The sequence below is a fragment of the Pongo abelii genome, chromosome 9 (assembly GCF_028885655.2).
Source record: "Pongo abelii isolate AG06213 chromosome 9, NHGRI_mPonAbe1-v2.0_pri, whole genome shotgun sequence".
Classification (NCBI taxonomy): Eukaryota; Metazoa; Chordata; class Mammalia; order Primates; family Hominidae; genus Pongo; species Pongo abelii.
The window spans coordinates 6312308-6337966 of NC_071994.2; the positions used below are offsets into that span (position 1 = coordinate 6312308).

General features: G+C 43.0%; 1 protein-coding gene across 50 annotated transcripts in view; it reads right to left on the bottom strand.

Annotated features, from left to right (window-relative positions):
* Nucleotides 1-25659, bottom strand: part of PPP6R3 (protein phosphatase 6 regulatory subunit 3) — a 153460-nt gene that overhangs the window by 11167 nt on the left and 116634 nt on the right. For 25 of the 50 annotated variants that reach the window (XM_024254661.3, XM_054523880.2, XM_054523864.2 and 22 more), the window contains 8 exons: nucleotides 21747-21833; nucleotides 16860-16957; nucleotides 14217-14271; nucleotides 13227-13357; nucleotides 7867-7988; nucleotides 3587-3740; nucleotides 2112-2218; nucleotides 589-739 (listed from right to left, as the gene is read on the bottom strand). In XM_024254661.3, the coding sequence (XP_024110429.1) occupies nucleotides 589-739; nucleotides 2112-2218; nucleotides 3587-3740; nucleotides 7867-7988; nucleotides 13227-13357; nucleotides 14217-14271; nucleotides 16860-16957; nucleotides 21747-21833 (905 nt within the window). 50 annotated transcript variants of the gene reach the window in all.

Sequence of the window (25659 nt, forward strand, 5' to 3'; positions counted from 1 at the left end):
TAAAGCTCTAAGCACAGGCTTAGCTGCAGTCCTTAAGTTTTGACAGACATTTTTCCCATTATTCTCTCAGTTTTAGGTTTTTAATATCCATTACAATTCCTTTTTTGAGTTTAGAAGTGAGGTTAATTTCTAAGGGTCACGTTCTTTTAAAGTTATCATTTTGCTACTGAATTTTCATGACTGCATTATGTCCAGAGATAATCACCTGTATGTTACTGAAAATAACTAAAGGTTTTTGTAAAACCAGTCAACCTGAAACCGGTTTTCATGGGCCATGCTCTGTATGTAGCCTGCTACACAAGCCAATTTTTATTGTGATTAAAGATTTATCAATTCTCATAGTTCTATCAAACTGCTAGATGTAAAATACAGTCTTCTGAACACATTTATGGGGGAAAAGGCACTTAGGAGCCTAAACTCTCCATCTCTTCATTAAGATTTATTGTGTTTAATGGAGACAATAGAAAGACATCAAGCTAGTATCTGAACATTCATTTGAATCAAATTAAAAATTTTAATGTTTGAGGTTTCTGCCCCACCATCCTCCCAATAACCTGAAGCTGCCAGCAGGATCTCACCCCTGGTTACCTTTTGAAGACCGCAGTCTCTGTCTTGGCATCTACAGTGAGGCTGAGCGTTTCCTTCATGCCGCCATTCATCACTGTCTCAGTTACCTTGTCTGTACTTTCTGCATCCTCCTCTCCGTCAGAGCTGGCTTCCATGGCCACACTGCCTGGCGCTGAAAAGAACACAGCTGACGGTCACACACAGCAAGCCCGAAAAGGAACTGGCACCCCACCACTGTACAAACCCATCTACCCAATGTGACATCTACTGCTTGAAGAAAAAAAGACTGAGATGGCTTCTGCCTGCTGTTGCCTGGGCCACATTCTTGATGGACAGAGACTTCTTAAAGATGCCCACTAAAGAGGGGTTTCATGGGTTTTCTTTACCAGAGATTAGCAAGTCCCCTACATCCCTCCCAGCTCAGCGTCCACCTCCATACCCGGCTTCTCCCAGCAGACACTTGTGCTCCTAACTGTTCCAGTGTGGGGCAGAGCAGGCAGTTACACATTCCACCCTCTACTCACTTGTTTTCCTCAGTTGGGCTCTATTTGCTTTTCTTTGTTTTAAAAATTACTTTCTTGTGATGTTGCTGGTGGATCATTTCTTTGTTCTCTAATAGGAAGCCACATAAGTATGAGCCTGGCTGAGGTGAGGCTTCCTGGATTCAAACACTGACATCACCACTTCCTAGCTGTAGACTACTTGGACAAGGAACCTCATCTGTAACCTGCGTTTCCTTATCCAGAAAAGGGGATCAGTGCACCCACTTACAGAACCACTGAGGAGTCAAATGCGGGAATCTGTATCAAATGTTCAGGAGGATGATGAAACCGGCATTAGTTATTGGTTTTATTCCTTTCCCTTGCCCCTGGGAAGGAGGGTTCTCACACCCTCTACCTGCACCTCATTTCATTTTCTAAGAACTCACTCCTTAAGTCCACCTCATGATTCGTGCCCTCCACATCCTTTCGGTTCCCATCACACTCCCTTTGCTAGCATCCCCCTCCTCCCAAAGCCCTGTCCATCAAGGTGAAAACAGTTCAGGGCCAGTGCAAGGAACACATGTGACTGGGTAGAGTAATAGGAAAACCCACTGGAACTTTAGAGATTCCCAGGACTATTCAATCTGCTTACAATGGTGAAGTGAAAATAACCAGCCCCATAGCTCTAAACAAACCCAGACACACCCACATGCTTGAGCAAAGCAAACTCCAAGGGACAACTACACACAGGCTTGGCTGCATACGTCTAATTCCAGTTTTATTCACCCTGGGTACTCTGGGCTCAGGCCTTCTTCCCTCTAGACCTCACAGTTTCCTAATCTGCACACTGCATGCCTGGTAACTTAGAGCCCTTACTCTTTCCAGAGTCAGCATGCTGTAGTTCTAGAAGGACAGGCACAATTTCTTTCATCAGCTGCCCTGTGGACATCAGACCCACCATCTCACTCCCCGGCTCCACTAGCCCCTGAGCCTGAGAGTCAGGTCTGGTTTGACAAAGCAGCCACGTGACCCTGGTGTGTACCCAGGCCTCTCTGCACGCACCTTCTGGCTGCACTGCCAGGGCAGCCGCACTGGGAGTCAGAGGGTCCATGGGTTCGGTGCTGGTTTCCATTTCCACTGGAGAATTACTCCTTAAAGAATCTTTTGTGCTTTCAAAAAAGAGAAAATTCAGATATTAGCAGCAGGGAATGGTCCTCAGTTACCCCATGATTCACAATAAGCCTTTACAAGTAAGCTTTTGTTAGGAGACATTAGCATCTGTGTAAGAGTCACTGGGTTACAAACTCCAATGACACACGGATCTAAGTGCCAGTAGCTGTTTGAAGAAGCAGATGAGTGCGGGCAGGCAAATGTTCTGTTAAGCCAGCAAGGCAGTAAGACAGCGACTGTAAAGCATTCTAGACAGGCTCATCATGTCCCAACTTCTCATCCCACCATAGTCACTAGAAGGCTCCCAGAGCTTGAACAGCAAAGACATACATTGTACAATGGCAACGGTATTTATCAGGTTGACTGGTTTTACAAAAACCCTTACTTATTTTCAGCCACGCTGCCTGGGAGAGACTGGCCCTCTTAATGATATTTGTTGCTGGAATTGTGGCAACATAGTAAAAAACACCAAATGCCTGAGCAGTAAGGGGTGGGGGCGAGGGAGATCGTTACACTTCCTCTTTTATCCCTCACTCCCACACACTCAGAGATGTGCACACAGAGGGTAAAGAGAAGCAAGCTGCTTCAATCACACCCTCAAGTAACCAAAGGCTCTTATCCTCGGGTTATAAACAGACCAAAAAAGGAGTAGGTGGAAATGTATGTCCTGTACTGAAAAGCGGGGTAGATGAAATAACTCATTATTTTGGAGACATTTTTCACAAATCTCACTTGTACCTCTGAGTAGTAACTTAATGCTATTACTATGGTTACTACAAAGCAACATGGGTTTCAGCCTATTCTTTGGTTTGTCTAAGACACTAACTGTCAGCCCTAAACAGTTTGTCTTCCTATATCTTCTGAGTTACCAATGATTGGGAACCCTTAATTGACAGCACTGGACTAGCTGCAAGTGAACTATAAGTTCATATTATCTACTGAATTCAAGATCCATTTTGTTTGCCTGCCACCCCCCACACAGAGGTGCGCTGTGCCTGTCAGGATTTCTTGGCTTCACCTCATTCCTATTCTCCTCAATTCTGTCCTGACAGCTCTGTGAAGCCAGAAAAGCCCATGGAGATGCATCTTCTGCTGCATCCTGCTAACTCCCTGGGACCGCATCCTCACAAGCTACTTTGTTCAAGAACTACTCCCATTTCCAATTAATCCAGGAGGAAAGGAAAGGAAGATGGTGATTGTTTTTCTTACAACACAGAGCTGTGTCAGTATGCTGATGTTTAATCTTTTTCAGGGCAGTATATTCAACTTGGAAGTCAGTCAAGGTGAAGAACACACGTTAACAGCAAACACCTGACCATTCCCAGGTCCCCCGTGGAAGGGTGTAGAGACAGCACATGTTCACTCACCTCAGGGAAGACGTGAACTCCGAAAAAGAAGCCCAGCCCGTCTCTTTAGTTGGCATCGGCTCCTCTGTGCTCCAGACGTCAGATCCCACAGAGTCCAAAGGAGCACCATGGGTTGTTTCCATTGGGACATCAAAGTTAGCTGACCAGTTGGGTGCTAAAAAGAGGGGAGAAATTCTATTTGGAAAACACTTCAGTCATTTCATGTACCACAAGGTATTTATCAAAAACACATTAGCAAAAGAGACTGGAGCTGTGGGAGAAAGACACTCTCACCAATGAGGGCAGGAGCGGGCAGGGCACAGCCACCTGGAGGGCACTCTAACAATGCCCCCACATTCTCCAACCTCCCATTTCTTTTTATTATTATTATTTTTTTTTGAGATGGAGTCTCGCTCTGTCGCCCAGGCTGGAGTGCAGTGGCGCAATCTCCGCTCACTGCAAGCTCCGCCTCCCGGGTTCACGCCATTCTCCTGCCTCAGCCTCCTGAGCAGCTGGGATTACTGGCACCCGCCACCATGCCTGGCTAATTTTTTGTATTTTTAGTACAGACGAATTTCACTGTGTTAGCCAGGATGGTCTCAATATCCTGACCTCGTGAACCGCCCACCTAGGCCTCCCAAAGTGCTGGGATTACAGGCGTGAGCCACCGTGCCCAGGCCTCAAACCTCCCATTTCTAACAACTGTTCCAAAAGAAATACTACACAGAGATTCAAAGCTACATGCACAAAGAGGGATTAATGTTAATTTCTTAGTTTTGACAAATGTACCACGGCTATATTCATACTCGGGGAAGCTAAGTGAAGGATATATGGGGACTTACTATCTTGGCAATGTTTCTATAAATCTAAATTATTCAAAAGTAAAAAGGTTATTTTTCTAAAAAAAGAACATGTTGGTTATTCAACTCCAATAAACTAGAAATAACCTTAATGCTTCCCAGTCCAGGTCTGGCTGCACTTTGCCCATTCTGCGGGCTCCCTGCAGTGCACTGCAGTTAGGCTTCCAAGTCCTGCAGAAGCAGGTCTGGCCTCAGAGGCTAAAGCAGCAGGACTCGCTTGGGCACACTTACGGTCTGTGGGGCTCTTCTTACTATGCTGCCTGCTGGCCAAGTTTGGGTCTAATCTGCAGGTCTCTCTTTAAATGTCACCTCCTCAGACATGTGTCCCTTCTGATGAAGTCAGGTCGCTGTGGATCTGCTCTAACTGCACACCATGCTTTTCCTTCACAGAGTGCTGAATCCTCAATCCTTTGCTGGGGACAAGCCGGATGTGGGAACCACTGCATTCCATCAGGGATATTATCGTAATTAGGAATCTCTAGGTTGCAAGAAGGAATGCTAGGGAACCTGGTATAAGTTATTTAAGGGCTTATCCCAGACACAAGTGACTAAGAAGTACCTGTGTAGAATAGAAATGTTCTGATTTTAAAGACAGACTTGACTGTGACTTTGAGCAAGGTATCTGACTTCATCTGTTTGATTTCATAATGACTATTCACTTAGCAAAGATCAAAGGAGAGCCTGCATAGAGCAGGTATCCAATTAGGGTGCGCTCCATGCTTCTTGCCTACCTACCTGTGTGAGTGTCACAGGGCTCCACTGACACCAAGAAGGAATAAATGCTTGAATGTTTGAAAATCTCACCTGAAACCTCCAAAAAGTCAACTTGACAGTTATGTTTGCCTGCTCACTCTATGCAAAGCTCTGGAATCATTCCATCTGAGTTCTACTGTACAACTAAATTATATTACACACAAATGACTTTTCTGTTGTTATCTCTTTGAGATAGTCTTTCCCAGATGAGCTCCTCAGAGTCCGTGTAACATTTTAAATGATTCTGAATGTCCACAGAACCTCCAAAAGAAGCCACAGAGACTGGTGGAATGGCAGAGGCTCTCTGGGGCAGCCCTGTAGCCCTGAGACCCTGAGAGAGAATCTTCCCAACCCTACCCACTTGTGCCTCCAGAGATCTGAAGATGCAAAAGCAGTCTTTCCCAAGGAACAGAGAAGCAGGAGGCCTGGTTCCCTGCCACACTTAACCCCGGGAGGTAGGTAAATGCACACCTCATCCAGGGTGCTCTCCTCCTCGCTTCTTATCCCTACACCCAGGCCCACAGTCACAGCAGCAGCGGCACACAGTCCAGCCAAGTGTTTGTTTCCCTCCCTGTCACTTAACCATACCCAGCCTGCTAAAAGAACCAAAGATTCCAGAATGTCATTCAGCCTTCGAACAGAAGGAAATCCTGTATACACCACAGCAGGGATGAACTCTGAAGACACTATGCTAAGGGAAACAAGCCAGTCACAAAGACAAATACTGTATGATTCCATTTATATGAGATCCCTAGACTAGTCAACCCCAGAGAAACAGAGAGTAGAATGGAGGCTGCTAGGGACTGGGGAAGTGGAAATGAGGAATTGTTTAATGGGTACAGAGTTTTAGTTTAGGACGAAAAAGTTTTAAAGATCTGTTACACAACAGTGTGAATATACTACTGAACTGTACTTTTTTTTTCCCCCAGACGGAGTCTCACTCTATCGCCCAGGCTGGAGTGCACAGCATGATCTTGGCTCACTGCAAGCTCCATCTCCCAGGTTCAAGCAATTCTCCTGCTTCAGCCTCCCGAGTAGCTGGGACTATGGGTGTATGCCACCATGCCCAGCTTTTTTTTTTTTTTTTTTCAGTAGAGACAGGGTTTCACCCTGTTGGCCAGGGTGGTCTCGAACTCCTGGCCTCAAGTGATCCGCCTGACTCGGCCTCCAGAAAGTGCTGGGATTACAGGCCTGAGCCACTGCACCCAACCTTGAACTGTACATTAAAAAAACCAACAACAACAACAAACCCTACAGATTCCAGAGCCAACAGATCAGGGCATCTGCCCTGTCTCCTCCTCACACCTCCCTGCTGCCTGGAGCCCACCTTGCAGTTCTCGTTATCTCTTATGTGTAACAGTTCAGTGTCTTCATGTTTCTCCTGCCTCTACCATGCGTTTTCTCATCCATTTTTCACTGTTGCTATGAATGTCTTGAAACAGAACCAATAATGATCTTCTTAGTCAAATCCTCAAGGGCTCCCTACAACCTTCAGAATACAACTCTTGATCTGGCCTCTGGCCTTAGCTCCCGCCACCTCATCCCCGAGCCATGCAAAACAGCACGTTCTGGGCATTTGGATTAGCTGTTTTCTCTCTCACACGGGCAAATCCCTACAGGTCCTTCAGCCTCACACCCACCTGCCTCTACGAAGAGGCCTAGTGGAAGGCTCCCCTCTTCTAGCACCCTGTCCCCATTTCCCTGCACTGCCCATCTGCTTCACCAGCCGACCCCAAGCCCCTGGAGGCAGAGTCTGTGGCCCGTTCACAGTTACAGGCCTAACACCTGGCATACAGTAGGAACTTGACAAAGGCATGTTGATTGAAACTGAATTATGGAGAGAAAAGTCCACTTCCTCCTCCTGAGGGTGGGCTGGAAAAGGGGCAGCAGAAAGAAGATCTCTCTTCTTCTTCCATCTCCCGTTTCCTTATCTGCAACATGTGGCCGTTTGCTAGATGACTGATCTGGTCCCATTTAGCTCTGAAGTCACCACAAGGTCCACACTAGCTGGGCTTCAGCCTCTGGGACTGAACACAAAAAAGGCCTTGCAGGGCAATCAGAGACTGGCCAGGTTTGGGGCAAGCCTCGCTATCAGCCCATACGGCTCCCTCACATGAACGTTTGTTTCCCAAACCTTTAGAAGTTTTTAAAGTATTTTTAAAAGGCCAGCTAACTCAAGTCTTCCTAGCAAAGAGCAGGGCACAAGCATGCACTCAGCTGGACAAGTTTCAAGGCTGTGAGCTTCTGAAATCAACTACGAAGAACGTACTGAAATGCTTGTTAAGCTAAGGCTGCGTCCCCTGGCTGATTCCACTCACAAAGCCACACAACACAACCATGTCCTCCTCTTCCCACCAACACAGGGCCTTTTCCTTCTGCAAGAGCACACAGGGTACACAGCCAGAAGACTGACCTAGCAGCGGGCTCTGTCCTCCAGCCAGACCCACACAGCTGATGTTCATTTCCTACCAGGAAGAGGAGGTACCTTATCCACAAATGCATTCTGTGCTCCTTTCCTGAAGCTGTCTCTGAAACTTAAACCTCCAAGAGGAATTCACTTGACAACACGCTTCAACCCAACCTTTCCTTCAGAAATCATCTCAGACGCTGTGAACTGCTCCTTTGCCAATTGTTCACAATACCTAATTCCAACACAGGGCAGCTGATCTGAAGAATGAATCCACTTACGTTCACTCAGGTCCACCTCCATTTTATCCTCCGTGTTGGTACTGCTGGGTTCAAACAAGTCTTGCTTTGCTCCATCTTCTTCTTCAGAGTCTGTACTTTCCTCACTGTCTGTACTCCCCGAGCTAAGGAAAAACAAGACCCAAGTATTTAACGCTGCTTATCAGCCACCAGCTAAATCCAGAAAATTCTAACAGTCATCCAGCAACAAAAGATCCTGTGGTGCTTCAGCAGGATCACATCTGTCTGAGCACCACGTGGTCAGGATGCCCGGGAAGATTCAGCTTTGCGTGCGTGCTGCCCAACCTCACACTAAGCCTCCATCACAGGAGCACATGGGCTCTGCTTAAAGTGGAGGCCACAATCTAAGAACCACCTTCTCGAAGCGGTGGAGGTGTTCATTTCACTGTGGTGTTCATTTGTACTTTCCTAATGACCAAGGAGGTTGAGCATCTTTTTAAATGCTTATTTGCCATCCTGTATCTTCTTAACTGTCTTTTCACACTTTTGTGCTTTTTAAAAACTGAATTGTCTTTTTCTTGAGTAAAGAGATTTCTTAACTCTATACACAAGTCTTTTATCTAATGTGTCATTTGCAAATGTTTTCTCCCAGTGCATGGTTTGTCGTTTCATTCTATTAAAAGTGTCATTTGAAGAGTGAAAATTTTAAATTTTGATGACGTTCGGCTTACTAAAATCATTCTTTTATGGATGGGCGTGGTGGCTCACGCCTGTAATCCCAGCACTTTGGGAGGCTGAGGCGGGCAGACCACCTGAGGTCAGGAGTTTGAGACCAGCCTGGCCAACGTGGCAAAACCCCATCTCTACTAAAAATACAAAAATTAGCTGGGTGTGGTGGCGGGCACCAGCTACTCCAGAGGCTGAGGCAGTAATTCCAGCTACTCCAGAGGCTGAGGCAGGAGAATCACCTGAACCTGGGAGGCAGAGGCTGCAGTGAGCTGAGATCACACCACTGCACTCCAGCCTAGACAAGAAGAGCAAAACTCCATCTCCAAAAAAATATATATATTTTTTTAAGTATTGTGTTTTTGGTGATACATCTAAGAAATCTTTGTCTAACTCAAGGTCACAATGGTTTTCTTGTAGAAGTTTTATAGTTTAATGTTTCACATTTGGGTCTAAGATCCATTTTGAGTTAATAGTAAGAGGTATGGATCAGTTCACTTTTTTGAATATGGATGCCTGACTGTTTCAGCACCATTTGTTGAAAAGACTATCCTTTCTCCACTGAATTGCCTTTCGCCTCTATCAAAAGTCAGTTGTCCATACATGCGTAGGCCTGTATTTATGGGCTCTCTATTCTGTTCCACTGATCTGTGCCCTACCTTCTTGCCCATACCATACTGTTTTAACTATTAATTTTAAAATAAGGTAGTGTTTGTCCTCCAACTTTGTTGTTCTCTATAAGAGTTGTTTTGGCTATTCTAGATCCTTTTCATTTCCATATGAATTTAAGAAGCAGCTTGTTAATAGCTACAAAAAAGGCTGGAAGGATTGTTTGTGTTGAATCTATAGATTCAACCTGGGGAGGAGAGCTGGCAGCTTAGTATTATAATATTGAGTCTTCCTACTTATAAACATTTACCAAGTTGTCTTTATCTCAGCTATGCTTTAGGCTTTTCAGCATACAGGTCTTGGACATGTTTTGTGAGATTTGTCCCTACATATTTAAATTTTTTCTCTTTTTAAAAAAATAGAGATGGGGTCTCCCTATGTTCCTCGAGCTGGTCTCGAACTCCTGGGCTCAAGAGATCCTCCTGCCTTAGCCTCCCAAAGTGCTGGGATTGTAGGCATGAGCCACCATGCCCAGTCATATTTAATACAGTCAATAGTGTTGGTGCTACTATGAATAGTATTATTTAGTACTTTCTGTCTCTCTCTCCCTTTTTTAAGAGATGGGGGTCTATATTGCTTAGGCTAGAATGCAGTGACTATTTACAGGTGCAATCACAGCGTGCTGCAGCCTCAAACTCCTGGGTTCAAGGGCTCCTCCTGCCTCAGCCTCCCGAGCAGCTGGGACTACTGGCATGCACCACTATGCTCGGCTTGTTTAGCAATTTCAACCATTTGTTGCAGTATAAAGAGGTACAGTTATATTGATCTTGTATCATGCAGCTTTGCTAAAGTCATTTTAATTGTTCTAGTAGTTTTTTTTGTAGATTCCAGCAAATTTTATTTTTTTTTTTTTGAGACAAAAGAGTCTCGCTCTGTCGCTCAGGCGAATCACCTGAGGTCAGGAGTTTGAGACCAGTCTGGCCAACATGGTAAAACCCTGTCTCTACTAAAAATACAAAAATTAGCCAGGTCTGGTGGCAGGCGCCTGTAATCCCAGCTACTTGGGAGGCTGAGGCAGGAGAATCACTTGAACCCGGGAGGTGGAGGTTGCAGCATGCCAAGAACGCACCACTGCACTCCAGCCTAGGTGACAGAGCGAGACCCCGTCTCAAAAAAAAAAAAACAAACAAACAAAAGCTGGGGGATTTACCAAAAGTCTTTATGTTACTGATTACTAATTTCATTCCATTTTGGTCAGAAAATGACTTGAACCCTTTGAAATCTGAGACTTGCTTTATGGTCTATCTTGGTAAGTATTTCACACACTGGAATGTACACTCTGTGGTAGTTGGGTAGGATTCTTTATAAACGTGCAAGGAGGGCAAGTTAGTTGATGGTGTTGTTCAAGTGCTCCACAGCCTTCCTGATTTGTACCTCCCATTTCATCAGTTCTGAGAGAGGGGTGTTAAAATACCTGGCTATCATTGGGGACTGCTCTACTTCTCTCTACAGCTCTACCAGTTTTTCCTCTGTGTATCCTGAAGCTCTGCTATTAGGTTGTGTAAACATTTAAAGTTGCTATGTCCTCTTAATGAATTGACCCCTTTATCATTATATCACTTTCTTTATCCCTTTCCTTTGAAATCTACTTTGAGATTAATACAGACCTTCTGGCTTTTCTTTTTCTTAGGTTGACATATCTTGTTCTTTTTTGTGTTTTTATATATACTTGTTTCTTTGTATTTAAATCATTTCCCATAGGCAGCATTAATTAGGCCTCATTTTTTATCTAATCTGACCATCTTCGCTTTTTGTTTTTTTATCTTGGCTCTCTGTAGCCTCGACTTCCCAGCAATCCTCCTGCTTCGCCTCACAGCAGGCACACGCCACCATGCCCAGCTAATTTTTGTATTTTTTGTAGAGACAGGGTTTTGCCATGTTGCCTAGTCTGGTCTCAAACTCCTGGGCTCAAGCAACCCATCTGCCTTGGCCACCCAAAGTACTGGGATTCTAGGTGTGAACCACTGTGCCCAGCCAATCTCTGTCTTTTAAATGAGGGTGTCTGCATCGTTTGTTTCACATGGTTATTTAGGACTAACTCTATCATTCTGCTGCTCAGTAGTTTTGTTTGTCCAGGCTGCCCTTTGTTCTTTTTCTGCTTTCTTTTGTATTTTATGATTTGATTTTATTTCCTTTGATGGCTTATTAACAATAACTCTTCGTTTTGTTATTTTAGTGACTATTTTAGGGTTTACAGTAATGCACCTTTAACATCACAATCTATCTTCAAGTGACATTATAGGCCTCAAACCAGAAACAACCAAAACATCCATGAACAGGAAAATGAATAAACACATTGTAGTGTATCCTCTTAATGGAATACTACCCAGCCCCCGCCCCCCCAAAAAATAGAAATGGACTACTAATACATTAGACAACATGGACAGCTCTCACATTAATTATGCTGAGTGAAAGAAGCTAGACAAAAAAAGTATAATGTATTGATTTCATTTATCTAAAACTCTAGAAAACGCAAACTAATAGAACAAAAAACAGATGGTTGTGGGGGACGGGACAGGAAAGAGGAAGGTATTACGAAAGACCATGAGAAGACTCTTTAGGGTGATGGCTAAGTTCATGATGCTGATTGGGAGGATGGTCTCGTGGATGTATGTACATGTTGAAATTTCCACACTGTACAACTGAAATAAATGCAGTTTACGTCAAGTATGCCTCAATAGAGTTGTTAAATAATAAAAGCTGCCTTCTGTCATCAGTGTTCCCTCTGGGTATCAGGTGCCATTTCCCCCAGGACAGAGTCTTCCCTGACACACTAAACTCTCTGTGGCTTCCACACATGGTGCTCTGTGAGGATATACTGTATTACTGTCCTCACACATATTAGTCATGCTGTGGGCAAGGATCATTTAGTGAATCCATTCAACCTAAGAACCAAAATCTCAGTAAATGATGGCAAACAAGTCTGAGTGGGACTTTATCCAAACAAACAAACAAACAAAAATGCCACGAAGGTATTTTTCTTTTGCTGTCTGGCTCTGGAGCTATAGCAGCTATCTTGTGATCATAGGAGATAATCAACACGCAGAAGACGAGAGCAGGAATAAATAAAAAATGCCTGGTCTAACAGCCTTATTCAACTCCCTTATCAACTCTGGACCGTAGAGACAAACACAGCTTTATTTGCTCAAGCCACCGCTGAGTCTGCTATAACCTGTGGCAACAAGCATTCCTACAAGAGGCAGCATAACTGGCAGTGAGAGGTGACGCTGAGGGACTCCCCGGCAAGAGGACTGGATGGCTGGGAGAAGGGATGAGACAGTTTTACTTTTCATTGCATACTCTTTGATTCCCTTTGAATTCTAGGCCATGTGACAACATTACTTATTATAAGTAAATGAATAAAATGAGTAACAATAAATGAAATAAAAATGAAAGTTCAGCTGCTGTTCAAATATTCCTCTCTTAAGCTGCTGATCAAATATTCCTCTCTCTTAAATATGAAGATTCTGATAATGAATGCTCATATAAACAAGATCTGTCTGTGTACAGAAGCATCATTTATTTAGGTTCCTGTGATAAGGATGATTAAAAAAAAAAAAAAGGACTAGACTGACCCAGATATATCAATTGACATGGCCCTATCTTCCCCAAATAGATTAACTTTTAAAAACAACTTCCCCTTCCTTTGGGAAGTTTTCCATCTTTTAGAAGAAACAACACATAACTGCTGTTGTAATTACTGGTGAGGGAACATTTATTCAGTAAAAGGCACTATGTGACTATGCTCGTCTGCAACATTTCCCCTTTGGAAGATGCTGGGTCACAGCATTTCATGCACTGTGTCTAAACACCTGAAGCATTTTCAAGCAGATCACTGTCACACTGGAAGCACCAACTCCCGCCAACAAGGGCATTTCCGGCCATGACAAAAAAACACTGGTTTCTGGGTTAACATGTATGTTTGGTGATGACACAATGTGTGTCTCATGGTAATCATTTTCTCTACAGGTTGGCTATAATTACAACTATAACCAACTATCTCTCACCTGGACCGTCTTTGGGACTCTGGTGTGAACGCGGCGTGCTTTTCCTCCCATATGTCCTCCTCATCAGAGCCACCATCATCAAACTGTTGTATTCTTTCCTTACAACATGCTTCGAACAAGGCGATATTTCCCTAAATAAAAATGACAGGAAAAACACAACAAAATAAATTTAAAGTCAACTTATCTTCTCTTAAGCATTACCAATGTAAATTGCATTTTTTTCACTGCTTTACAATATGGTGCCTATCACATACACCAAAGTAAAATATAAACACCTAACATTAGTTTCTGTGTCCATAACAAGAATTCCCCTAAAAAAGACTGGGTTTCCCTAAAAAGACTAGCAAAAAGAAACATAGACCATATCCTCTTTCATCTCATCAAAGCATCATTGTAATCCCAGGAGCCTCCCCTGTCCTGCAGATGCGGTCCCAGGTCTGTCCTAGCAAGGAAAAGCAACCGTACTTATTTGCTTTTACTAGTCCAGCTGAGCAGTGATAACCTTCAATGGCTCAAATCAGCAGTTCCTACCTTACTCCATCAGCAAATAAGCCAGTGGTCTCTCATGCTAGTCAACATAAAATCAACAAACTGTCTCCATTCAGGTGACATGACTGTCTCCATGTTTCCGCAGAAATGCCTAGTAATGAGGGGCTTGCCCTGACCCAGTCCACATTTCTCTCCTGGCAATACAAAGGAGTCAAAGGCAGTGGGCTGGTGTCAAACTGCAGCCTTCTCTTTGAAGTCAAGTGTCTACGCTGCAATCACAAGTGACCCTGGTCTTATTAGCTCCACCAAGTCATAAACCAGGGCTGCAAAAATCACACGCCCACGGGTGCCAGGCAGGTCGTGGGACAGAGTGAAGTATGCAACACCAATTTAGGATTAGGGCTCTAGAGCACAGGGGTCCCAGCATGTGGCATCCACACATGGACTCACCCAATTTTTAACCTCTCATGTGCCACATCGCTCACAACAGTTTATACTTACACTTTCATTTGTATTGAGAGTAAAGTTGATGTCTGATACTCGATCAAAAGAAACACTGTAAAAAAAAAAAAATAGAAGTGTAGGAAGCATTAATTACTATCGGCTCACAGAAACTATTTATGAAAGTTTCCAAATTTAAGATATTTACACTATCATCAAAATCTCTATAAATAAAAAACAAACAGAAACAACCTTCTTATATTAAATGATGCCAGCTCCCTTGGTATTAATGAATTTATGTAGGATAGGAGGGCTGCAATAGAAGCCTTCTGAGACATAAAGCCTTTGGGACACCCTTGAATCCTTCCTATAAAAGATTTTTAACATCTATGGTAACAACCATGGTTCTGTGGGCCATACTAATATAACCAAGAAAAAGGTTATTTGCAAAGAATCAAGTCAAAACATGAAGTATACAAAGGCTGTCAGACACTGAGTTTTCTCCAGGGATAGTCAAACTCATACACGAAATACATAGACACCCATGAAATCTTATGCTGTAACAAGATATCATCTAGAAAAGCAAGCAGGGAGTAAAAGAATTCATTGCTTACTAAACATAAGTTTGAGGAGGAGGGGCTATCTTATGATTCTTAAAAGATTTGTTCTACTCAATCACTAGTCCAAGCATGCAATACAGACTGTAAAGAGATTACAGATCCCAACTAGGAAGATGAAGCAAGAGTCCAGGCACTTGAATGTCGAGACACCAAACAGGGACCTGCAGGGTCTGGTGTGAGGTGGTGGATCCTAGCCTGAGTAGAATGCTCCTGGGGTATGGACAGAATATCTTGTGTTCTTGCTCTTTTTTGGGTTAAAATGAGCCAATTCTCAAGGCAGGTAACAGCCTTCAACTCCTGCTGTTTACAGGGGCACCTCCATTCCACTGTGCCCATACGGCATGTTTATAGCACAATTAAGAGAGTGCTGTAAAAATATTTTAGCTTCTCACATACTGCAAACTGCAATTTGCGACAAACAACAGGCTCCACTGGCTGTGGTTCAACAAATTATTGAGGATTTACTGCTTCCAAAGACCACAGCAGATACTGGGTGTCTATGGCATAATCGCGTCTCCTGTGAGAGTCATCATCCAATATTCAAATACCAGCTGCCTTCATTTTTTTTCTTAAACTCTGTGTCAATAAGCTATAATATCTATCTCAAAATATTTTGTTTATAAATCTCTTCTATCCCAATGTCAGATGCTAGACCACCTGTTTTCATTTCTGTTAACTACCTACACATTTTCTACTTGTTAATTCTGTACAGTATCAATAATTCTCATTTCTCTGTTTCTTACCCTGACTGCAAAATGAGTGGTTAGTGTGTCTGGCTCTTGCAAAAAACCCAAATCTACCTTCTGATGAGTTGCCTAGAGATGAGAATACATGTAGGGCAGAGCTTTTCCTGCCAACCTGGTCATCTGCTGGAACGTGATGCCCCAGTCAACAACACAGGGATTAATAATTTTATTATAATTATTGTTATTATTGAGACAGGGTCTCCTTGTGTTGCCCAGAGTGGAGTGCAGTGGTGCGATCCTGGCTCACTGCAATCTCTGCCTCCCAAGTTCAAGTGATTCTCCCACCTCAGCCTCCTCAGAAGCTCGGACTACAGGCACACACCACCCAGCCTGGCTATTGTTTTTGTATTTTTAGTAGAGACGGGGTTTTGGTACGTTGGCCGGGCTGGTCTCGAACTCCTAACCTCAAGTGATCTGCCCGCCTCGGCCTCCCAAAGTGCTGGGATTACAGGTGTGAGCCACTGCGCCAGGCCAGGATTAAGGACTTTACATAATACTATTTAACGTTAAGAGCTAGAATTAAGAACGGTGACTTGAATTCCTAAAAGCGTAATCTAATAAAAATAGGCTTCTGTGAAAGAGGTCAAACCCTATAGGTGAATGCTTCTTTCCTTGCAGTGATTTTTTTTTTTTTTTTTTTTTTTAAAAGACTGCGTCTTGGCCAGGCGCAGTGGCTCACGCCTGTAATCCCAGTACTATGGGAAGTCGAGGCGGGCGGATCACGAGGTCAGGAGATCGAGACCATGGTGAAATCCTGTCTCTACTAAAAATACAACAAATTAGCCAGGTGCGGTGGTGGGTACCTGTAGTCCCAGCTACTCAGGAGGCTGAGGCAGGAGAATGGCATGAACCCAGGAGGTGGAGCTTGCAGTGAGCCGAGATCGCGCCACTGCACTCCAGCTGGGCATGCTCTGTCACCCAGGCAGGAGTGCAATGGCATATCTCAGCTCACTACAACCTCCACCTCCCGAGTAGCTGGGATTACAGTTGCCCGCCACCACAACTGGCTAATTTTTTATATTTTTGGTAGAGACGGGGTTTCACCATGTTGGCCAGGCTGGTCTCGAACTCCTGACCTCAAGTGATCCGCCTGCCTCAGCCCCCCAAAGTGCTGGGATTACAGGCATAAGCCACCGCACCCGGCCACTGCAGTGTTATTTTAAGTCCTAATTATCCAGTCCCAGGGCCAATCTGCTGGAACTAGAGGAACACCATGGAAAGAGCAGGTTCCTCCCACTCACGAATGCTCAAGACTAAGAATCCCGCAGAATCACACATACATCTACCAAGAGCAAGGGTGTGCAAGAGCAAGAGCAGAAACAGAAAAATATACTCACTTGCCAATGTCATCTTGATCTGCAAACTTCTCATCGTTGAAGCCGAACTGGTCAATAAAATTGGACGTCATTTGTTGCATCTGATAATCAGAAAAGGCCTGGCAACCCCAGGACCAGTGACAGTGATATAATGATTCTAATGATATTCTACATACTATTTGCCCATTTGTGTTCCAGAAATCATCTTATTTACACAGCCATAGGGCTATAAAAGTTGGTGTGTTTTTCTAAAAGAAAAATCAAATAATTTCAGACACAATTTGCCAAAAAAGGAAACGTTTGAAATTTGGTCTACAAATCATTCTAATGCACATGTCACTGTAAGAAACATTATGTGACCACTCTGTCCTCTATTGTGAATTATCTTTAGAGAGAGGTTTGGATTAAGCCTAGTTGGAAGTGATCACATGACATGGAACAGTCTGAAATTATAAGGTGTATCAGTCACCTCTGGACACAACCAACTTTATCCTAAGATCCAACGAGTGGTGACCACCCCCTCCCTCCTTGCCACCTCCTCCACCCCCAATCTACTACAGCAAAATCACACCAGAGGAAAACCGACTGATGAACACAAGCATAATCCTAGAAACAAAATGTTCAGGGACATTTCATTTCTTTTTTAAAAAAATTTAAGTCTTAGAGGCTGGGAAGAATATAAAATGAAAATAATTTCTACCCTACCTACCTTGCGAAGAGGGTAAACGTTTGACTATTTATCCAAAATCACTCTGAAAAGTCTCTAACACTAGAAGACCCACAGAGGAGCCAGTTCTGTTTCCTTAACACCAAATCTAGAGAGTACCAGACTTGTTCGGGTTTTTAGTTGAAAATGGGAGGGCGGGGGGGGCTGTGTTATAATGGACCCCAGGAAAATGTTGATATTCTAATTTAAAACAAGCAGGCCCAAAGAAGCAAGTGAAATCAGCAAGTATGTTCTTATGTATTAATCAGGAGTAAAGAACATATGAAGACAAACTAGTGCCACCTCCTCACTCTAACCCAAACGATAAATACAGTGACCAGAGCTGCATACAGATGAGACTGCCGTTTTCTGTGGGTGAGCCCATGAGGGGCAGGGAGGCGGCTGTTGGCTCAACTGAAGGCATCACTCCCACTGGCACTTGCTGGGAAGGAGGCAGCTATAACTGTATTAAACCACGTTCTCCTTGGTTCCACCTATGGGCAGAGCCTACAGATTCCACCTTGCAGATGTACACTGCAGAAATGCCTCTACCATTAATTCCTGATTACTCATTCTGGTGGCAGGGAGTTATGGCATGGATAATTATTGCAGATAATTTAAAAATAAATCTTATATTAGGCTTTGGAAGGTATCTATACTGCTTAGGTCTGAAAAAAAGCTCTATAAGTCTAGTTTGACTAGACAGAGAGAACCCAAAAACCTCCCTTGTCGCTCATGCAAGACAACAGCACACCCAGTGCCCCTCTGCTCACTCCCACTTTTGTGCTGCCCCCTTTCTTGCCCCCAGAGGTGATATTAGATGAGCACATGGGGGCAGGGAGCAGGGGGCAGCAAGCAACTGGCTGTGGAATGGCCACTTGGTAAGGCATGGAGTGCAAACCAAGGCTGAGCATGGGGGTCTGGCTGAAAGCAGAAGGGTAGGGACAAGTCCTGTGTTGCTGGGCTGAGTTCTGGACCTATGAATGGACAATATGACAGCCAGCATTAATATTAATTACATCAAAAAGAAATCAGTTCCTCTGAATTGCAGCTTTATCTTTTATGAGGCAAAACAGATTCTCAGTACCTCAAAGATCTGGTAAAGAACCATGAAGTGATTCTGTTGAGTAAGCAGCATGAACCACGCTCTGAGTTTATCTACAGATCAGAAATTTAGTCACGTGAGGGAAAAGTTCCCTCCCAATTGTTTTATTTTTCCCCTTGGAAAAAAAAAAAATTTTTAAGAGACAGGGTCTTGCTATGTTGCCCAGGCTGGACTCAAACTCCTAGACTCCTACCTCCTAGCAATCCTCCTACCTCAGCCTCCAGAGCAGCCAGACTACAGGTGCATGCCATCGCAGCCAGCTCTCTCAAAATTGTTATACCTCTAGTGATCCTAATGTGATTCTCCTGGGTGTAAAGGGGAAGCAATATTCCCCAAAATGTTGTTATATTTTAAAGGCTTCAGAAATAGAATGCAAATACTAAATACGAATGTATACATACATACATGTACATACAGAATACATATACAGATATATATTTATCTGTTCATCCATCTGGAGAGATACATAGCAACTGACACAGACACTAGTAACTTCCATGCAATAATACACAGAAAAAAGAAAAATGATCAAATATAATCCTCATTAGTTCTAAGTCAATTACAGCTTCTAGCAAAGAACTTCACATTTCAAATCTCATTTTTACTAATAAAGCTACCAAAACTTACAAATATATGTAAGTGAAGACTGTTATTGTATTCTATTTAAAGGTATATAAAAAGTGCTTTGAACTCTGAGAAACCTATATCTGGAAAGCACAATATAGCTGTATAATTATTTTTAAAAAGCACACTTTCCTAGTACTGTCATCCTGGCCAAAGTCAGAAACTGTTCAAGTCACTGAGAAGTGAGCCAACCACTTTAAGCAAATCTCTTAACAGTAATGCCACCCAGGCAACAGAAACTACTAGTCAACTAAATGTGGCCTGATTGCCTACGAGCAGGCCCGTATGTGATGGGAGGTAGTGGGAAATGATGAGTCAGTGTTTCAGAGCCCATATGCGGCAGTCAGTCTGAATTCCCCAGACCTCCATGGGGGCCTCACCCTCCAAACTCTACAAGGCAGAATCAGGGAGGTGGAGAGCCAAACACCAGACTTTAGGAGACCAGACAAGGCTAAAGGGAGAAGCAAATGGGCAGGGCGCAAACACCTGGAGGCACTCCCCACTGGTGATGTGGCTGGGTTACCTAGTTAAATTATCTGCCCTGAGCTCTCTACATTCGGGGACTTTATCAACATGATGCCCAACCTCAAACGTGAATGAGAACTTGAAGTTCAAGTCTACAAACTAATATTCTGATCTTAATGGAGACTATGATGAAACTCTAATAAATTAACCAAGATTTTTTGTATTCTCAAAATTTTAAGAAGTGCTTTGGAGCGTATTTATTTTCAAAATGATCCATGATTGGTTTAAACATGCAAAGAAAAATGTACTGGAAGCTTGTCAATCAGAAAAGAGTAATTATTCTTCCACTTTGAAAGGTTCATATGAAGTGGGTAAATTTCGCAAGCTAAGGGCTTGGCAGGGGCTATTGTAAGTTAGTTTTGTGAATGAAATAGCTTCATACGCACGTGAGCTGTCGGTCAAACAAACAAAATAATGTAAGAAAACTCTCCCCAGAACAGGTATGACCCTGGAACCAGATATCGTGAGAAATAAAGGAATCCACTTTCCAAATGCCTAAATTTAACCAAATCTAGACTAAATCGACAGCCGAAGTTCCCAGTTTATTATTATTACTAGTAAGCTGTTCTTTTTCTTAAAGCTGTATTTCAACAGGTACAAAATTACCTTGATAATTTACGTTTGATATCATCAAGCTTCATTCTAGCGGTGGACCAATGTACAGCACTCAGGTTCATGGCCAACTGGGTGGACTATTTTAGTACTCTACAGGTGCCTCAGTGGAGGGAGAGCCCATGTCAAGGTGCCTCCTGGGACAATACCAGAGCGCTCTGGGAAAAGGGCTGCTGGCAGGCACCAGGGCTCACAATGAGCCATGGTGGGCCACTGCCATGGCCCGTGCAGCCTAATAGCAAGCCAAGGCAGGAAGCTGTGAGAGCTGCTCAACAGTGCCCCCTATGGACTGGCTACTTCCTGACCCTAACCTCCGGAAATTTCCGGAAGTGTCAAGAATCAACAGAGAAGCCAGCCAAATGCTGAAATGCTACTTCAGACCTATTTGGGAAAGGTAAACGCTAAACTGTCTGAGTATTAAAATCAAACAATTGCTTAGCTCAACCAATACTGGAATATGACAGGTGTAAGACTTAGAAGCCAAAAGACAGGGCCAGCGTAAGCATGTGAAGCTTCATCTAAGACGAAGCTTAGAGATTAAAAAAAAGAAGCCAAGCAACAACATTCCATGCTGGGTGGCAGGGTGTCCCCGTTAATTCTATTGCTGTAGCAAAGCAACATGTAAGCCAAGGCATTCTGGTCCTGGCTAAGGACAACTTCTCCATATGAAAAGCTGATAGCCTGCAAAAGGGCTTCTGTTTTTCACTCCCATACCTAGTAGAGAAGTGAAATCATTTGTCACTTCTCCAAGAACAATGGATGATAAATCAGTACATTTATTATTCATATCGAGGCTTTCCCCCACAAAGATTATAAGTAGGTGGTAAAGGGAGATGATAAATTCAGGGGCAGGCAGAGAGGGGTTGCAATGAATTACTTCAACTAAAACTTTACTTTAGATGTAACTATAATAGAACTTACATCAGAGGTATTCATGAGAGTTTACTTTTACTTACATTTTAAACGTCTTATTTCTATTATTTTTACCAGCAGATCTCTACTACACAAATCTTTAAGCAACAACTCAACTATTATAAAGGTCTGTGTAATAAGCATGTGTGAGATGCCTTCTTAACTATTCAGTTCATTCAAATCTTCTGAAAATGTACTTGACTCATCACTGTTATCAGGTATGGAACAATCCCTTGAAACATAATCAATACATATCTATCTTTCATTTACCCTGCACTTCCTATTTTAAATGCTTTGGTCTAACTAATAAGTAACCCCAAATCACATTCTAATACATAATCTGACTCTGAAGCTGATTCATAAAAGGCAACTAAACTAAGCATTTAAAATAAAAACAAAAAGCAAAGCTTTAGGCGTGACTCACTTGCTGCAAAGAAGAATCCTGTGAGAAACCCGTTTCTTTAAAGTCAATTTCATCATCACTGGATGAATGAATATGGCAGGTTGTAACCTATATGCATAAAAATGTAAAAGACTATTTAACATAGAAAAGTTTTGGACATTTGTATCAGCATTTTTATGGAAAAATCACATTTAGTTTTTTTCTCAACGTGTAACAGAAAAAAACGAAAGTCAGTCACAGTTAAGCTGCCAAACCCGCCCAATGTGTCAAGGGCACCCTTCCTTCCCTCGGGCCAGGCTGCTGCCCTGCCACTCCCTTCTAGTTATTCCACTCCTCACTACTGACATCGCCAGAAAACAGACAAGAAGAAAGGTGAGTTACTACATTTAAGTGATTTTGATAATCATCTCCAATTAAATGTTTACAAAAGGAAAGACAGAAGTAATGGCACAGATAAAACATAGAAACCCTTTCTATGTACAGGGCCTGCAGGGCCCAACTGCAATCCCCAGGGATTACCAGTGTGCCACTCAAAAGGTCAGGTTTAAATATAACCATTTCAAATTCTTGGACTTCCTGCCCACACTAAGAAAACCACTGTCCCATAGTACTAAATGTGACGAGTCGATAGCTTCCCACTCACAAAAGACCCCAAATCATCTACCCCTGAAAATGTGCACCCTGCCCCCAGAACTTACAACCAACTTTCAGTAATTAAGCAAAAACACAAACATGAACTGCTCATCAATTCATCGTTAAGTGATTTTTATTAATTACAAATGTCACACAATACTGGGGGGAAGCATTAACAATTGGAAATCAGATAAACAAATAATTAAGTACAGCACTAATAATAGTGATTGCTATATGGCAAGGGATAAACATGGACAGTTTGTAAACTTCTAGAAAGTAGTACTATATTTCTGCGGGTAACTTACACTGTATTCTCTGAGTTGGTTTTTCTGTACCTTTCACAGAAGTGTTCTGGGCAGGGAATGTCATCTTAGGGAAGACACGGGCTGCTGCTATCTGCCAACTCATGAAGCTGTACCTAACTGGCCTGGTCTGTTTTGCGAAGTTGTTCCAACATTGGTTCAATAAACCCACAGTAGAATTCAAATAGGTCTGTATAGGGTATGTCTTGTAAAATTCTGAGCAAATCACTGCCTGAATAAGATGAATCTCCCTTCCTTTCCCCAACCATCTTTGGTAAAGACACCAAGCCTGGATGAAATTAAGCTGTGATAACCCAGTGTTTCCAGTTATTTCACTATCCATCCTCTCAAAGGTATAGATAAAGCACTCCCATTCTGTTTGTGAATCTGGCCTGATGAAATCAAAGGTAGATTCTGTGATCAAGGAACGGTACCTGCTTGAGTCAAGAGTGGCTTTAGTGAGTTACTGGGTAAAGATGTGGGCATGGAGACGTTCCAGGAAAGCCTTGCCACAGTGTAGAGGAGGAGTGGGAATACTGCTTGGTCATGGCAGCTGGCACCTCACAGGACTATGTTAAAGAGCAGGTCAAGTGGTTGTACTGCAGTGCACTCAAGAGGAGCTTTGGGCCACTTGGCTGGCAAGCCAGCACACACATCATGCTGGGCCAGTCTGTTTTAGGGGTGTAACCCCATGGTGGGGCACAGAAATAGAAGGCCATGCAAAGAACTGAACAAAATAGGACAAAACAGAGTTGGCGACTCTTAGCCAAGTCTTGCTGTCTAAGTTAAAATAGGATTCAATGTATCCTCATTCACACTTTCACTTTTTCCTACAAAATAAGATTTTAACACTTTAATTAAAGATGAGAAAGAAACTAACTTTTATTGAACTACTATGTGCCAGACATTGTGACCCCCCCTTCGCATGTTCTACTTAAACTGGATCCTCAAAGCAATACTAGAAGATATTTAAAAATGCTTTTTCTCCAAAATGAAACTAGTTTTAGCAACTTATTAATCACACAATGCACACACATCTTCACAGCTACATTAATGGAAGATGTGAGTCTGATTCTACCTACACCATCTGAATCTGAAATCATTAACAAAACGAGCTAAAAAGATTATTTACCCATGGGGGAAACCTGCTAATCAGAATCCCATCGGTTCATTACTCTGATGTGTACAAAACTGGATTCCTGATCTACGCTTCCAAACACGCTCCTCTGAGGCATCTCCAGCTCAGTAACTGCCACCTTCACTCTTCTTCAACTAGAAACCTTGGTCATCTTGTTTCCTCCAGCCCACCCACCATGTCCACTCTACCTTCAAAATGGAGCCAAAATCCCTCTCCAGAACCATCGCCCTTCACCAAGTCTGTTATCAGCTCTCCAGTGCAAGCCAGCACTCCCCTCGCCTGGACTAATGTCTCGGCTGGCAGTTCCCCAGTCTCCCTCCTCCTAGCTCTTGCCCCACTGAGCAGTCTGTTCTCAACCCAATAGCCATAGCCATCTTTTAAAAATATACATCAAGGTATGGGACTTTTTAGTTCAAAACCTAACAAATTCTCATTAGATCAAAAAACAAGCTGCTTACCACAGACTAAAAAGCTGTAGAAAATCTGGCCGTTTGGCACCTCTCTGGCCTCAAGTCTTTCTGTTCTCTCCTTTGCTTACTGTTACATCCACACAGGACAACATGCAAGTCCCTGCACACGCTAGGAACAACCCAAATTCGAGTCCTCTGCATTTCGCCCTTCCCTCTCCACTCCACAAATGCACCTTCCCAGTGAGATTTTCCTTGACACCAGATTTTAAATTGTACACCTGCCCCAAAGACTCCCTAACTCCCTCCCATGCGTTGGCTCCTTAGCACTTATCATCTGAAACATGCACAGTCATGCATTGTTTCACGACAAGGATACACTGTGACAAAGACAATTCTGTCATCATGCGAACATCATAGAGTTCACATGGTAAAGCCTACTGCAGACCTGGGCTATCTGCTACAACCAATTGCTCCTAGGCTACACACCTGCACAGCACAGTACTGCACTGAATACTGAGGCAACTGGAGCATGGTGATAAGTATTTGTGTATCTACAAATAAAAAACGTGCAGTAAAATCGAGTATTCTAATCTTATGGGACTACTGTCATATATGCAGTCTATTGCTGACCAAAACATTATGCAGTGCATGACTGTACATTACACATATTGTGTGTCCACACATGTCTCTCACTCATTTGTTTATCCATCTGCACTGAAGCAGAAATTTTTGCCTATCTTGTCTAGTACTATATCTTCAGTGTCTGGCACATTGTAGGCACTCAAATATTGACTGAACTAATGAATACTAATCATCACTGAATATGAACAAATACAGCAAAAAGCAACAAGTATATAACACTCTTGCCAAGCTAGATATACTGTAAGTAAAGCGCACTCTTGTTGTAGTGCACACAGTTTCGGAGATATTATCTTCTTTCATAATAAAATTTTCGTTTTGTTAACTGTTGTTACAGGAAAAAGCAAATTGGTGTTTTCTTTACTTTGGCTGATTAGGTTCCCAAGGGAAATCAGAAGTGTGAAATGACTGTTAAACTCTGAGGCCCATATTAGTGACAAGTGAAAGCTAGAAACTTATTCCTTGATCCTCAAAGTATGGTCCCACTGAGGACCCCCAGCATCAACATAACCTAGGGTTAGTTAGAAACATCCACTCTCAGGTTTCACCCTGACCTGGGGAAACTCCTGGTGATTAATACAGGCACACATTCAGATCATTCTGCATCTCTTCTTCTATACACTGTCTTGTCAATGATGGAAAAGAAGCATCAACACTTTTAAATACATTTTCCCCCTTGGAGAAGAGGGCAAAAAATGAAACAAACTCAAATTTTTCAAAGTCAGTACAAAAACATGTCCTATGTTCTCTAAATTCACTCTACCTAAATCCTTGCCAATTTTTAGTTTGGGGACTTGGTCAAAACACAGAGG